The sequence below is a fragment of the Peromyscus eremicus genome, chromosome 4, assembly GCF_949786415.1.
Source record: "Peromyscus eremicus chromosome 4, PerEre_H2_v1, whole genome shotgun sequence".
In the NCBI taxonomy this organism is placed as follows: domain Eukaryota; kingdom Metazoa; phylum Chordata; class Mammalia; order Rodentia; family Cricetidae; genus Peromyscus; species Peromyscus eremicus.
Window position 1 is genome coordinate 65,570,610 of NC_081419.1, and position 16,518 is coordinate 65,587,127.

Sequence of the window (16,518 nt, forward strand, 5' to 3'; positions counted from 1 at the left end):
TATTCAGAGTATGGATGATTCAACATAGCTGTAAACTGAAAAATAAAATTAAAAATGAAGAAAAGATAAGTTAAAACACTGTTTATAATAAACAATATTTTTGGTTTATTTATGTATTTAATAAATAATTATGACATTTACCTATTTTGAAAAATTGAAAATAGAATATCGATAACTAGTAAGGAAAAACAAAAATGGGTTCATAACTTGGCATAACATGTTTTTCAAATAATCACTTTTCTGTCAACAAGAACTGTAATCTAGTGCTTTCTTCAACTGAATCTCATATAATGAAACTATTCATATCTTCAGCTAATCACAATATCATCTTGTATTGAAGTACATGAATTGGAAAATGTGTGAACATTGACCCAGGAAAAAGAAGGAATCCTGAAACAAGTGCACAGGTATTAAAATCTGCCATGCAGATCGTGTAACAAATAATTACATTAGAAAACCTCTTTTTTTTTCCCCCCCAGAAATTCATCTAGAGATTGTTCTCACTGATTTCTCATGAATGTAGATGATCATAATTTCAAAATATTGATTAGCTGACTGCTTAAAAATAATAAACCCATGTTTTCTATGCCTTAATTAAAATAAATTAAAAAATAGTTACAATATTAGCTTAGTTCTCTCATATGTAATATGCAAAAAATCCATTAGATTAATTTTAATCTCAATGGAAAATTGATTCTACTCCTCACTGGTTTTGTGTAAAGAAAAGCATACCTAGAGAATTCCCTGAGCATACTGCATAATATTTAGTAGAATTTATTAACTATTTGTAGCTTTGGAACTAGAACGTATTCAGCAAGGAAACATTCTTAATCTTTTCATAGTTAATCTTTCACACCAAAGTTTTTCCATACAATTTTTCATCTCTGAATTTCTCAGAGTGTATATTAAAGGATTCAACATGGGGGTGATAATTGTATAAACTACAGTCAGGGATTTATCAATAGGAAAGTTGGAGACAGGTCTAACATACATGAAAATACAGGGAACAAAAAAGAGGACAACCACCATGATGTGGGAGCTGCAGGTGGACAGGGCTTTACGCCTCCCTTCCTCACTATGTGTCTTAAGAGAGTTTAGAATAATCCCATAGGAGACTAAGAGAAGGATAAAGACAGTCATACAAATTGCTCCACCATTGGCAACCACAGTGAGGCCAATTAAATAAGTGTCAGTACACGCTAATCCCAGTAATGGATACATGTCACAGATAAAGTGATCAATGACATTGGGGCCACAAAAAGGAAGGTTGTAAACAAAGATAACTTGAACAAAAGAGTGGGCAAAGCCTCCAGCACAGGCTGCCACTAATAGGAGAATGCAAACCCGACGATTCATGATGTTCATATAATGCAGGGGTTTACAGATGGCCACGTAGCGATCATAGGCCATGAATACCAGAAGGAAGACCTCAGCACCACCAAATAAGTGCTCTACAAAGAGCTGGCCTATACAAGCTGAAACTGAAATTGTTCTTCTGTTGCAGATTAAGTCCATAATCAATTTGGGTGAGAAGGCAGTGGAATAAACAGCATCCAGGAGTGACAAACAGGCAAGGAAGAAATACATTGGGGAGTCCAAAGAGGGGCTGGCAATCACTGTCCCCACAATGAGCAGGTTGCCCACCATTGTCATGATGTAGATGAGTAAAAACATGATGAACAATGCTTTTCTCCCAGCAGGATCCCGAGTGAGACCCAGCAGGACAAATTCTGTCACATTGTTGCTCTGCCCCATTTAGTCTTACAAGGGTAGATTCAGAGATAATGACTCAGGATAACACCTGCCATGAAATTGTGAACATGAAAAAGAAACATTTTATTATCAACAGCATTCCTCAGTTTACAGTATCCTTAGTTTTTAGATGTGAATCCCAAGTGATTTTTAAAAAGCATATAGCAAATTTCTTTTCCACCATGCACCTTTGATGTGTTGATAACACTATTTCTTTTTTGGTGATTTTTGTTGAGCCCCCAGCAAATGGGTTTGTTGTCAAGACTTAAGTGGATCTTTGTATCTAAGACCAAACAAAAATTCCACAGTTATTAATATACTTAGACTTCTTACTTAAAATAATTTAACATAATTTTTCATTTATGAAAAAAATTGTTTTTTCATAAATGTCAGCGATGACAAGAAAAGGGTGTTAATTTTAAGAAATCCATACACTTGGTTGAAAATAAATCTAGAATACATCGACTAACATAAAGTCTATTGTTGGAGTTGGGTGTTATTTTGTGGGGAATATCTTTATAATACTATCTATGTAGCTCCCAGACAGCTCTGCTCCAGGAACATCCATCTCAAAGCTGTAATACTGTATCTAGACATTCTGTCATAAACATCTCAAACGACTTTTTTTTTTTGAGATTTCATATGAAATTTCAAGAAACTTGACTTTAAATTGCATCAAAAAGTTATAATAGAATACTTAAATTGAAGGGCATATCATGTGATTCATTTTAAAGATTTGATCACACCTTTAATCCCAGCACTCAGGAGGCAGAGGCAGGTGGAATTCTGTGAGTTCAAGGCCAGCCTGGACTATAGAGTGAGTTCCAGAAAAGGCTCCAAAGCTACACAAAGAAACCCTGTCTCAAAAAACCAAAAAAAATAAAAAATGTCTACTATGATTTTTACTTAAAGAATTAACATTCTTATTGAAAATTCATTTAATAAATAATTTAATATGTTCATAAAATATAATTATAATTTAAAATAGTAATTTTATGAATCTGAGTCATAGCAGGTAACAACCCTATATGTATTTCCCAACAACTTTGCATGGATCATTTTAAGGTTCAAAAATAAAAGGCCATGTCATGAGTCTGGAACACAGTATACATTTATTTTCTTACATCCTAGCACATTTCATAATAAAATACATTTGTTAATGAACCCCAAATAAATAGATTTCTTTCTTAAAAATCATATATAATATCCATAACTGAGATGATGATGTATTTTCTATTGTTACACATGAACTAACATATAGCATTTATTACTTGACCTTGTGTAAATTAAGCAATAATCACATTCTGACACTGGATACAGCATAAGATGTGCATCCCAGTTAACTTATTGTTGTGAAACCTTAAGTTTCTTTTTTTATTCAGAAATTACCAAAGAGACTAATAAGCCATTGCTCTGTTCAGTATAAGAATATTTTTGTATGCCTGGGCCTTTGTCTTAATAATTGATATCCTGAGTTTTACTTTGATCCAGAAATCATTCTTACCTGTAAAAAGGGTGACTGCAATATATATATATATATATATATATATATATATATATATATATATATATATATATATATATATAGTGTGTATATATATACATGTAGAATATATAAAGACTTTTATAGACAGATACAAAAGAGCTTGACTAAAATTCAAATACTTACTCTATAAAGTAGCTGCATATTCATGCCTTCTATGAAAATATTTTCATAAAGAAACAATGATGGTATACTTGTACAAGTGTATAAAAATCAACCAATTTAAACAACTGATTTAAATAGTCCTTATCATACTTACGTATCTCATCATGTGCAACTCACAGATTTGTAAACATTATATCAGGATTTTTCTGTTCACATCATAAATTTTATATTATGAAGAGTAGTGAGCTACTCTCTCTTGCCAAGATCCAGGTCATTTTCTCTAGAGATTTTTCAGGGAAGAAAGCAGCTGAGGAATGATTGATTTCCTAATCTGAATTTGTTCCAAGTGTTCTGACTGCAGCCCAAAGAAGGAAGAAGTCACAGACGTTTTACCCAACATCCACCTAGCAAAATTCAGTCTTACTGTGATGACCAGGTGCTCTCTGTCCGAGAATCTCCGAGGCATGAAGGCTAAGAGCTTGCAAATTCAGTGTGTTCTAGTCTATATTTGGAAGACAGTCCAGACTTTAGTAGAAGCAAAATAGCTCATCAGAGTCTCAAACTGATAGAAAGCTGTATGATTAGTAGCTGCTGGAAGACTGAGAGTTGTTTTTTAAAGATGTGTCCCCAGTAGGTATAACTAGCTCCAGTGGATGGCCACACACCCAAGAGCATATAGGCAGCCTTAATTGTACTCAGTGGGTTAGAAAATAAATGAATGAGGACACACTTTTGTGTGGATATGGAATGACAGTGGATCTGGGAAGGGAATAAGAGAAGAGGGTAGCTATGATCAAAATACTAAGAACAAAATTCTCAAAGATTCAACAAAAATATTTTTAAAAGAAAATTGTATTAAGTATTAACATATATAATGTTGAAAGAAAACACTTAAGAATGAAATAATACATTTTCTTGAAGTTAACCATCCTCAATGGCTCTTTGTTGTTGTTGTTGTTTTCAGAGCTGAGGACCAAACCCAGGGCCTTGTGCTTGCTAAGATGGGAGACCTCAATGGCTTTTAATGTCTTCCTGACTCTTCTTCAAGATAGCTCTCTGAGCCCTGAGAGGAAGGGATTGATGAGGACACCCCATATGGACTGACTGTTCCAAATCTCTCACTCTCACATTGATCTCTGCATTAGTTCCATCTGCGGTAGGAGGAGAAAGTTTCTCTAATGATGGCTGAGCAAGGCACTGATGTATGAATATAGCAGAATGACTTTAGGAGTCCGTTTATTGCTATGTTCCATTAGTAGAACAGTACTATTTGGTTTTCTCCCAAAACAACAGGACTGGTGCACATATAAACTCAAAGAGTCTGTGGCAGCACACACAGAGCACACATGTTCAAGCCAAATGGGGTCCATGCACTGAGGAGGGCATCGAAACACAAACTCCCATTCCTTTAATCAAGAAGCTAGCTGCAACTGACCCCCACTTGCAAGGGAAAAATTCGTTTCTCCAGTGGGGTCTTACTGTGTCTAGTAACCACATTTTAGGGTAGGCCCTGTGCCCATAAGTAGGTGACCAACACAAAATGGTGGTGATTTTGTAGACTCTTGGCTTTGTTTGCATTTTTTTTTTGGTTCTACTGGTCTTTTGTCTGTATGCTTTCTGATCTTGTGTTTGTGTGTGTGTGTGTGTGTGTGTGTGTGTGTGTGTGTGTGTCTTGTAGTTTTTCCTTTTAAAAAAAATCTAGCTTATTTCTCTGTTTGCCTTATAAAGAGAAAGAAATGGCATGGAAGTAAGTGGATGGGGAGGAAGAAAGGATCTGGGAAAAGTTAGGGGATGAAAAACAGTGATCAGAATACATTGTATAAAAAAAAATAAAAAAGAAACCACACATTTTCAACAACATACAGAGAAAATACATCAAAATAGAAGCCAAAAATATTTTGAGGTTTACAATGATGAAAACAAAATGGGTGATAACTTATGAACCAACCAATGACTTTTAATCCTGGATTAAAAAATTACCAGTATTAAACACATTGTGCAGCAGGTGTCGCTTTAAGAAGTTACAACTTAGCATAATATTCTCATAGTCCGCATCATCTCAAATGATGTCAAGACATTCTACACAGAAGGATGACGCCTGGTGGTTGTGGCACATGCCTTTAATCCCAGCACTCTGGATTCAGAGGCAGGTGGGTCTCTAAGTTTAAGGCCTGCATGGTCTATGGAGGAAGTTCTAGTCTAGAATAGCCAGGGCTACACAGAGAAACAATGAAATCTTGTCTCAAAATTAAAGGAAGAAGTTGAAGGAGGAGGAGGAAGGTAGAGGAGAAGAAGAAGAAATTAATGAATGAATGAATGAATGAATGAATGAATACATTCTTGAGATCTGAAATGTGTAATGCCCTAATGATGAGAACAGAGGTTTGAGAACAGAGGATAGAAAGCAGTCAGGCAGTTTTTAGAGTAAACTTTAAAATTTAGTGATTCTTCCTCTTGTGCTTATCAATTCTGTCTTTGGCCAGAAGCCATAACTGTCCTTTCATCTAAAGGCAGTTTGGTTTTGGCCAGAAGTGTCAGAAAAGTCTAGAGGCACTAATTAGTGCTATCCTTTTACACAGCAATGTATATAGTTGCCCTTAAAAATACATGTGTGAATTTTCCTCAGATCCCAGTCCAGACTCCTGAATGGAGAGGCACATGAACACAGTTGGGACATCAGGACTGATCAGTTCATCCCACACTTCAAACAAATCAAGCCTTATTAACCTCTCAACAACCTTTTCATGGAACCTGCTTTTCCTTTACAGTGGCTTACGTGCTTCCTTTCTCTGAAGCACTCATTTAGAAGCTACAATACCTCCTTGTTAAAGATCACCTTCCTGTTGTCTTTGAATGTATTCTCTGAAATCACAGAAGCCTTTGGCCTGGAGTAGCATTGGTTGCCTCTCAGTGTTGGGACCACAGACCTCCAAGTAATACTCACCTGAGGTGGGAAACTCCCATTTCTCTAAAGGAGTCAGACCCCCATTTTACCCCACATCACAGCAGTGCATTGTCTATGAAATAGAGATGAGTGCAGTGACCAATATTCTATTTCTTTCTACTTTTAGTTTCCTGTCTTTATTTTCTGTGGTGATATTTTATTTGTACTTTAACAAATAAAGCTTACCTACAGATCAGAGGAAAAGGCCAGCCTTTATAAGTAAACAGAGAAGTCAGGCAATGGTAGCCTGACTATCCTATCACTTTGCAGGCAGGGATCTGTCTGGATCTCTGTGAGTTCAAGGCCACACTGGCAATAGAGCAAGGTATGATGGCATACACCTTAAATTCCAACACTAGTTAACCATGGAGGTCTGGAGGTCTGTACAGACAGGAAGGGACAGAGCTGGGCAGGAAAAGGAAGTGATGTAGCTGGACAGGAAGAGGAAATCAGATGGCAGAACAGGAAGGCATATAGGCATGGGTAGACAGGAAGTAACTTGCATTTGGAAGCTGCGAAGTTGGTGAGGTAAGGTTAGCTGTGGCTTTCCCTATTTCTCTGATCTCTCAGGTTTTTCACCCCTATATCTGGCCCAGTGGTGGGCTTTTTTTGTTTTTTGTTTTATTTTGTTTTTTTTAATAAGACCATTTAGAAATTCGTCTACAATTTTCCATATTCTTGCCCTCAAAATTCAGATCTACAGCACCTATGACATCCAGCCCAGCAAACCAGGCTCTACTATTCTCTGCTTTTACTTTTCTTCCTTATGCTCCCCTTTCACTTAGAAACTGATGATTTCTCTGGAAGGCTGGATTAAACCTCTTCTGTCTTTCAATACAATGTGCATAGTTTCTCCTTGATCTATGGGATATGAGATGAATTTGTGCTTGGACACAGCTCTTATACATAGGAGCTTTCATTGGAGGGGTGAAGGACATAATTAGAAAAGTCAGAAGAAGAGAAATGATGGGTAATGTGGGTATGAATATGAGCAAATACAAAGATATATATGTTTGAAAATATCACAATGACAGCCATAGTTTCATATTTTGTCTATAATATTAATGAAAAATTAAGATCACCAAATATACAATAATTTTGACAATATTACATTCTCATGAAATATTAATAATTGTATTAGAAGCAAAAGTTTATACATTTTAAAACTTTTCCCATCAAGAGAATATTGAAAACCTAAACTTCTATAAACCAAACATAAAAGCATGCAAGCTCATAAAAGAAACACTACAGCAACTAAATTCACATATTGACACTCACGCAGTCATAGTGGGTGACTTCAATACCATACTCTCGCCAATAGACAGCTCATCTAGATGAAAGCTGAACAGAGATATGTTGGAGCTAAATGAAGTCATAAACAGATACTTACAGAATATATCTCCCCCCAAAATATAGACCTTCTTCTCAATACCTCATGGAACTTTCTATGTAATTGACCATATACTGGGATAGAAAGCAAGACTCAACAAATAAAAGAAAATTGAAATAATGCCCTGTATCCTATCTGGTCAACACAGATTAAATCTGGATATCAATCAACAATAGAAATAACATAAAGCTTATAAGCTCATGAAAAGTGAACAATTCACTACTGAATAAAAATGAGTCAAGAAAGTAATTAAGAAATTAAAATCTCAACCATCCTATTCCCTGAACAGGGATGGAGTGGGAAATCGGTAAAATAGATACCATGATAGAGGAAGACATCATGGGGATAGAGAGAAACCAAGTGCTAGGGAAGTTCCCAGGAATCCCCAGGGATGAGCCCAACTTGGACTACTAGAAATAGTAGAGAGGGTGCCTGAACTGAACTAACTTGCCCCAGAGATCAGATTGGTGAATACCCTAACCATATTTTCTCCAGCAACTGATGGAAGCAGGTGCAGAGATCCACAGCTAGGCACCAGGCAGAGCTCCAGGAGTCCAGTTGATGAGAGAAAAGAGGGATTCTATGAGCAAGTGCATCAAGATCATAATAGGGAACCTGCAGAGACAACCAAACCAAACTAGTAGGAACTCATGAAAGTTGGATCAATGACTGTGGAGCCTGCATGAGACTGGACTGGGACCTCTACATGTCAAGACTGTTGTGTAGCTTGATCTGCTTGGGAGGCCCCCTGGCGGTGAGATTAGAATCCACACCGGTGCATGAGCTGGCATTTTGGAACCCACTACCTATGATGGGACACCTCATGTAGCCTTGAGGCAGAGGGAGGGACTTGGGCTTGCCTCTACTGGATGTGCCTCCTCATGGGAGGCCTTGCCTTCTTGTTGGGGGGGGAGTGGGGAGTGTAGACAAATTTCTAAATGGTCTTATTAAATAAAAGACAGGGAGCCAAATATAGGGGTGAAAGCCTTAGATCAGGGAAATAGGAGAAGCCACCAGTCAACCTTACCTCACCAACTCTGCAGCTTCCAAATGTGCACAACTTCCTGTCTACCCAGGCTTAATATGACTTGCTGTTCTGCCCTCTCATTGGCTCTCTTAGCCCAGCTACCTCACATCTTCTTCCTATACAACTCTGTCACTTTCTGTCTATATAGACCTCCAGGTCTCTATGGATGGTACTGGGATTGAAGGCATGTGTCACCAGGTTAACTCCCTAGTGTGGCCTTGAACACACAGAGATCTTGCCTCCTACGAGATTAAGGGCGTTTGCTGCCTGACTTCTTGTTTACTTAAAATGGCTGGTATTGGTGAAATTATTAAAGCCACTCCACGTAGTTAAAAGGAAGATTTATTTAGTGGGTAACTTACAAATGAAGGGATAGGTAGGTGGAAAGGTGTATCTCAGTCCAGCGGTGTTCTCTGGAGCTCTGCTTGGTCAACCTCCACGGTCCAGGGTCCAGGAACCAAGAGAGCGTTGGCCCATCTGGATCTCGGGTCTCCAGGGTCCTCCCTTGACCCCGCCTTGTAGGTATGACAGTTGCTGAAGCCTCAATGGGGGTTGGAACTTCCAGATCAAAGCTGGAATGGCTACCCACTACAGGCTGGCCTTTTCACCCTGATCTCTAGGCAAGTTTTATTTATTAACATACAAATAAAATATCACCACATTTCAGCACAAATAAAATATCACCACGGGGGGCGGGGTTGAAAGGAGGAGGCTGGGGGGGTGTGGGAAGAGGGAAGAGGAGGATCTTTGATTGGTGTGTAAAATGAATGGGAAAAATTTTCTTTTCTTTTTTGTTTTTTCTGAGACAGGGTTTCTCTGAGTAGCTTTGCGCCTTTCCTAGAACTCGCTTTGAAGACCAGGCTGGCCTCCAAATCACAGAGATCTGCCTGCTTCTGCCTCCCAAGTGCTGGGATTAAAGGCGTGCGCCACCCCCGCCTGGCAAAATTTTCTTAATAAAGAGAAAGAAATTAAAATCTTTTTTGAATCCAGTGAAAATGTAAACACAGCATGCCTACAGTTATGGTGCAAATGAAGGTTGTTGAAAGAAACAAGTTCACAGCACCACATGCCTACATTAAAAACTGGAAAGATCTCATACTGGTAACTTAACAGCACACCTGAAAGCTCTAGACCAAAAAAGAAGAAATAATGCCCCAAAGAGTACATAGCAAGAAATAAACTCAGGATTAAAATCAATAAAATAAAAAAGAAATATAAATAATAAATGAAACAAAGAATTGATTCTTTGAGAAAATAAATAAGATCGACAAACCCAAAACTAAATTAACCAAAAAGCTGAAGAAGATTCAAATTAGCAAAATTAGAAATAAAAAATTGGACAAAACAACAAATACCAAGAATAAATATAGAATCATGTGGATATATTTTAAGACTCTATATGCCAAAAAGTTGGAAAATCTAAAAGAAATGGATAATTTTTTTTGTATATACCACCTGCGAAACTTAAACCAAGATCAGAGAAGCTGTTGGACAGTGGTAACTCACGCCTTTAATCCCAGCACTCTAGAGGCAAAGACAAGCAGAACCTGAGTTCAAGGCCAGTCTGGTCTGCAGAACAAGTTCCAAGATAGACAGGGCTACACAAAGAAACCCTGTCTTGAAACAGAAGGAGAGAAAAGAAGAGGAAGAGGAAGGAGTAGGGAGGGGGAGGAAGAGGAGGAGGAGGAAGAGGGGGATGAGGGGAAGGAAGAGGAAGGAGGAGGAGGAAGGAAAAGGGAGGGGGAGGAAGAAGAGAAGGAGGAAGGATGAGGAAGGAGAAGGGAGGAGGAGGAGGAGGAAGAAGAGGAGGAGGAGGAGGAGGAGGAGGAGGAGGAGGAGGAGGAGGAGGAGGGATACATTCTTGAGATCTCAAGTGTTCAACACCATAAGGATGAAAACAGGAGAAAGAAATCAGTCAGACAGTTTTTAAACAGAACTTTAAAATTTAGTCATTCTGCCTCTAGTCCTTAACAATCTCATCCTTGGCCAGAAGCCATAAATGTCCTTTCATCTAAAGGCAGTTTGGCCTAGCCAGAAGTACCAGAAAAGTCTAGAGGCATTAATTAGTGTTCCCCTTTTACACAGCAATGTATATAGTTGCCTGTGAAAGTGTGTGTGAATGTTCCTTAAACCTCAATCCACACTCCTGGATGGAGAGACACATGAACACTTCATAGTTTAACAACAACTAAGTTGTCATTTATACTTGCCATGAAAGGGAAAATTAGTGTCGTCCAATGGAGTGACACTGGGTATATGAACCATTCTAGGCAAGACCTCATGTTTAGAAGTAGTTTATTCACATAATGAACTCTGCAGTTTTTTAAATGTGCTTTTATTTGGCTATAATTTGGTGTTTGTTTGTTTGTTTTGGCATGTGGTTTGTTTGTTTGTTGGTTGGTTGGTTGGTTTAGGGGGATTTTTGTGGTTGTATTAGATTTTTGTTTGTTTTCCAGAAATAACTTAAAGTTGAGTGGGTAGGCAGGGAGAGAGGATCAGAAATGACTTGGAAAGGAGAACATGTTCAAAATATATCTAAACTTAAAAATTGTTTTAAATAATAAAAAATGTCCTGGAAAGACAAGGGATACAAGAAACATACCTCAACATAATAAAGGTGATCTACAGCAAGCCCAGAGCCAACATCAACCTACATGGGGATAGAAGCAAAGTATTTACACTAAAATTTAAAACAAGACAAGTCTAGTCTCTTAATACCTATTCAGCATGGTACTGGAAGTATCATCTAGAGTAATAGGACAACTGGAGGAGATCAAAGAGATACCAATAGGAAGGGAAGCAGTCAAAATATTGTGCAAATAAGGAACCCTAAAATTTCTACCAAGAACTTCCTACAGCTGATAAATACTTTCAGCAAATTCTATACAAAATTAATACACAAAAATCAGAAGCCCTCCAGTATACAAATGACAAGTAGACTGAGAAAGAAATCATGGAAACAACACCTTTCACAATAACCTCATAAAACATAAGATATCTTGAGGTAACTCTAACCAAGCAAGTGAAGGACTTGTATATTAAAACTTTAAGACACTGAAGAAAGAAATTGAAGATGATACCAGAAATGGAAGGATATTCCATGCTCATGGATCACTTGGATTGATTTGGTAAAAATGCCATCCTATCAAAAGCAATTTACAGATTAAAAGCAATCACCATCAAATATTCCTCACAAGTATTCATAGAAATTAAAAGGAAAATTTTCAGCTTCATATGAAAACACACACACACACCCCATTCAAACAAAGAAACAAAAACACAAAATACCTAAAATAACCCTGAATAATTAAAGAATTGCTGGAAGTTATCACCATTACCAACCTCAAATTGTACTACAAAGCTATAGTAACAGAAACAACATGGAATTGGCAAAAAGTATGCATGTTGATCAATAGAATTGAAGATTCAGACATAAATCCACACACATATAAACACTTGGGTTTTTTTTATAAAGAAGCTAGAAATACACACTGGAAACAGGACAGCATCTTCAACAACAGTGCTGGTCAAACTGGACCACTACATGTAGAAGAGTCAAAAATCAAGAATCCAGATCCATACTTAACAACCTGCACACAACTGACCTCCAAATGGATCAGAAACCTCAACATAAAACCAGATGCCTTAAACCTGATAGAAGAGAAAGTGAGGAATAGACTAGGGCTCATTGGCACAGGAAATGACTTTATGAACAGAACACTGTTTGCACAGTTGAAAAGAAAGCTGGTAATTGATCTAACTCCAGATCCAGCTATATCACTGTTGAACTTGTATCCAAAGGACTCTACATCTTACTACAGAGGCACTTGCTCAGTCATGTTCATGATTGCTCTATTCAAAATACCTAGAAATTTGAAACAAACTATATGTCCTGCCACAAATGAATGGGTAAAAATATTGTACATTTACACAATGGGACTTTACTCAGTTGTTTTTAAAAATGAAATTTGCAGGTAAATCTGGATCTAGAAAAAAATCATCCTTAGTGAGGTAACCCAAACAATAAAAGACAAATATGGTATGTATTCACTTATATATAGAGGTTATCTTTTAAATCTTCTATAAGCAAGCTACAATCCATATAACCACAAAGGTTAGGTATAGATTAAGGGGCTAGGGGAGAGGATTGGATCTTCTTGGGAAGACAATATAGAGTAGATAGTTAAGGATTGATGAGGAGAGCACTGGAATGGGAGGAGTCAAATAGGGAGAGGGAGGGAACAAGGAATTTAGAAAAGGAATATGGGGAGGGACAGCTAAAACTAAGGGCCACATGAGGGAGTTGTATGAAAATCTAATACAGTAAAGTCTTCCTCTAATATATACATACAGGAAGGTGAACTAAATGAAATAATAATGGAGGAGACAGAGCCCCAGATAGTCCACTCTTTTCACCAAATGAAGCTTCTAGTACCAGGAACGGATTGCATCTATTTGTATTGTTGGTCAAAGGGGTCCTATGGAGACCCCCAAAGAACCAGACTATTGACAAGGCTATTGGAAGCTCTCCACAAACTGACAGTAAGGTTCCATTGCTGAAGATAATACCTACACAACTCACTGGACACCTAGATGTCAAAATGGTGCCTACCTAGAGCCTCATCCTTATGGACTAGTGTTCATGGTTCTCAAAGTACTCTCCATGTTATGAAAAGAGAAAGGTAAATACCAACCAAGATTCAAAACCTTTGATCTACAATGATGACCTGAATGCAAAATGAGCTAGTGCAATAGTGTCACAAAGCTTGTGGGATTTACCAACCATTATTTCATTGGATTTAAGTCCCACTCTATGAGATGGAACCCATTACCAACACTGCTCAGATACCCAAGATCCTTAGTCTTGTTGTTCTAGGAACCTAGGGCAAAACCAAATTCTACTGTTCTATAAAAGGAACATAGCAACAAAATGACTTCTAAGGACATTCTGCTGTACTCATAGATCAGAGCCTTGCTCTTCCATCATCAGAGAAACTTCCTCTGACAGTAGATGGGAATAAATGCCAGGTGGACAAGGTGTAACTTGTGTGAGAGACCTTGAAACACTCAGTTCTAAATGAGATGTCTTCATCAAATCCTTCACCTGAGGGTTGTGGTGCCCCACTGAAGAGGAGTGGCAAACATTATAAAAGCCAGAAGAATTAAAGAACATCAAGTAAACAAGGCCTTCTAAACACAGCAGGACTGATAAACATATGAACTCACAGAATATGGCACATATGAACTCACAGAATATGGCAGCATGCAAAAGGGTCTGAGCAGGTTTGTACTAGATGGAGTCACAACACTGAGAATGGAAGTAAACACAAGCTCACACCCCTAACCTGAAACTATCTCCAACTGATAATCAATCAGGATGAAAAATTAATATTCTCCAAGGGAGTCTCACTGGTATACAAACCACTCTCAAGGCCAAACCCCATCACTAGCAGTAGATAGCCAACATAACAGTAACTCATTGATACTTTTTGAAGTTTTTTGGTTTGGGTTGCCTTGTTTGTTTTTTGTTTTGGTTTTGTTTGTTGTGTAGTTTTGCTGTTTTGTTTTATTTGTATTTTTGTTTTGTCTCATAATGTTTTGTCCAGGCACATTTTTCTTTATTTCATCCTTTCTTCTTTTCTCTTTTTCTTTTTTCTTACCCCATAGATAGTTTACTTATATATTATGTTATTCTATTTTGTATTTTTAGGGAATTTCTATGCATGCTAGTGTGTGTGTATGTGTGTGTGTGTGTGTGTGTGTGTGTGTGTGTGTGTATGTGTGTGTGTTTCTTGTGTTTTTTCTTTGGCTCTGTGTTTTTCTGTTTGTTCATTTCTTTGTTTGATTTTCCAGTTCATGGTTTGTATGGCTTTTATAGATATGATAGGATGAAAGGGTAGATTATTGAACCTACTTTTAAAGAGCAACATCTTAAAAATGTTTTACATTGCTATGGATTTTAGTTTATTGATACAAATTTAAAGTTAATTTTGTTGTACTGTATGTATATTTCTACTCTTGTTTAAAGTATTTTGTTTGTGTAACTCATTTGAAATTGTAGTGTATATTAAGAAATACAGATTAATAGTTAGTCATCTATGATAATCACACTTATAGTCATGTTAGTTAAGTTTTCTAGGTATACATAGATATATTTTAATTAGGTAGGTAATCTCCAAACATTCAAAGACCTACAGAATATGGCATCTAAAATGTTTTTAAAAACTTAGACTTTCCTGGATAACAAGACACATCTGCTCCTGGCATCACCGATTTACTTCAAAGAGGAAGATGGGTGTCAAAGACACTCCATACAGAGTTTATCTTTTTCTTGGCAAAAATAGCCATTTGGGCAAGAACCTGTTCTTGCCTGGACTGTTTGACAATATGTTGTAGAAAGTGAACATGCAGGACCCTTAGGAAGGTGACCACTGAACTTTGCAAGGCAAGATGGTCTTTCAAGTTCCTGCTTCACAGAAGAAACTGCCAGATATTCTACAGGACACAGCGAGAAGTGGCTGAGAGACTCTATGCCTATAGGCTGGAGATGAATGCCCCAAAGTTACAGAGGAACTTTGGATGACTGTCCAGGCAGGCAGCTGTCTCTGTCATTTCTGGAATTTTGGAAGTTGCTTACAATGCACTTCCTGTTTATTTAGGCAATACTATATCATTCTGAGGTCTTTGATGTAGTTGAAGACTAAATAGTTGTAATTATAATTTTCCTTGGTTATAATAAATGATAAATTATATATGAAACTTTAGACTCACAAATATAGGATAGACAGAATATTTTCTTTAATTTTGCCAAATACAAATAGACTAGATATTGTAACTATAATTCTTGCTTGATAACTGTTCTATTATATGTAATTTTACTATGTTAAAGTTAAAACCTTCCTTTTTGTTTAGATAAAAAAGAGGAAGTGCTGTGGAATGTTGTTCTGTATGTTGTGAATATATGTTGTTCTGATTGGTTGATAAATAAAATGCTGATTGGCCAATGGCCAGGCAGGAAATATAGGTTGTATACAGAGGCGTCGGCAAGCTTCACAGTATGGTTGTGGTAGATATAGTTTTTGCAGTATAGACAAATAAAAGGTTTTTGGGCTGCACGCTGCTTTAGTGGAGGCATAGACCCACTGCTTCTGAGAGTTGGATATGGAGACTGAACTAGTCATCTTCTGTAACTAGGCAAAGCTTCCAGTGGTGGAACTGGGACATCAACCCAGCCACAAAACCTGCAACCTACAATGTGTCCATTCTCCAATATGTGCTGATAGAATAGTGGCATAGAATATTGGGAGTAGCCAACCAATGACTGGTCTAAATTGAAACCCACTCATTGAGAGAGAGCCCATGCCTAACACCACCTGGATGGCCAGAAACCAGAGGCTGGATAGCCCAGAGACCTAAGATAGAACTAAATAGGACTGGCAAAAAAAATCAATGAAATTATTCCTAATGATATTCCGCTCTACTTATAGACTGATGCATAGCAAAATCATCATCAGAGATGTTTCATTCAGCAACTGATGGGAGCTGATGCAGGGACTCACAGCCAATTAGGTAGAGCTCAGGGAACCCCATGGAAGAGGGGGAGGAGGAAGTGTAGGAACTGGGGGTAGGAGGACACCAGAAGACATGGTCCACATGATCAACTAAGCAGGGCTCATAGAGGTTCACTGAGACTAAATCAACAATCACAGAGCCTGTATGGGTATGAGCTAGATTCTCTGCAAGTATGTTATGGTTAT

The 16,518-nt window shown here is 37.6% G+C and overlaps 1 protein-coding gene across 1 annotated transcript; it reads right to left on the minus strand.

The window, feature by feature from the left end:
* Nucleotides 1–810: 810 nt before the first annotated feature.
* Nucleotides 811–1,755, minus strand: LOC131908341 (olfactory receptor 4A16-like). Its single transcript, XM_059259395.1, has one exon. It carries the CDS (start codon nt 1,753–1,755, stop codon nt 811–813), a length of 945 nt encoding a protein of 314 aa, XP_059115378.1.
* Nucleotides 1,756–16,518: the final 14,763 nt, after the last annotated feature.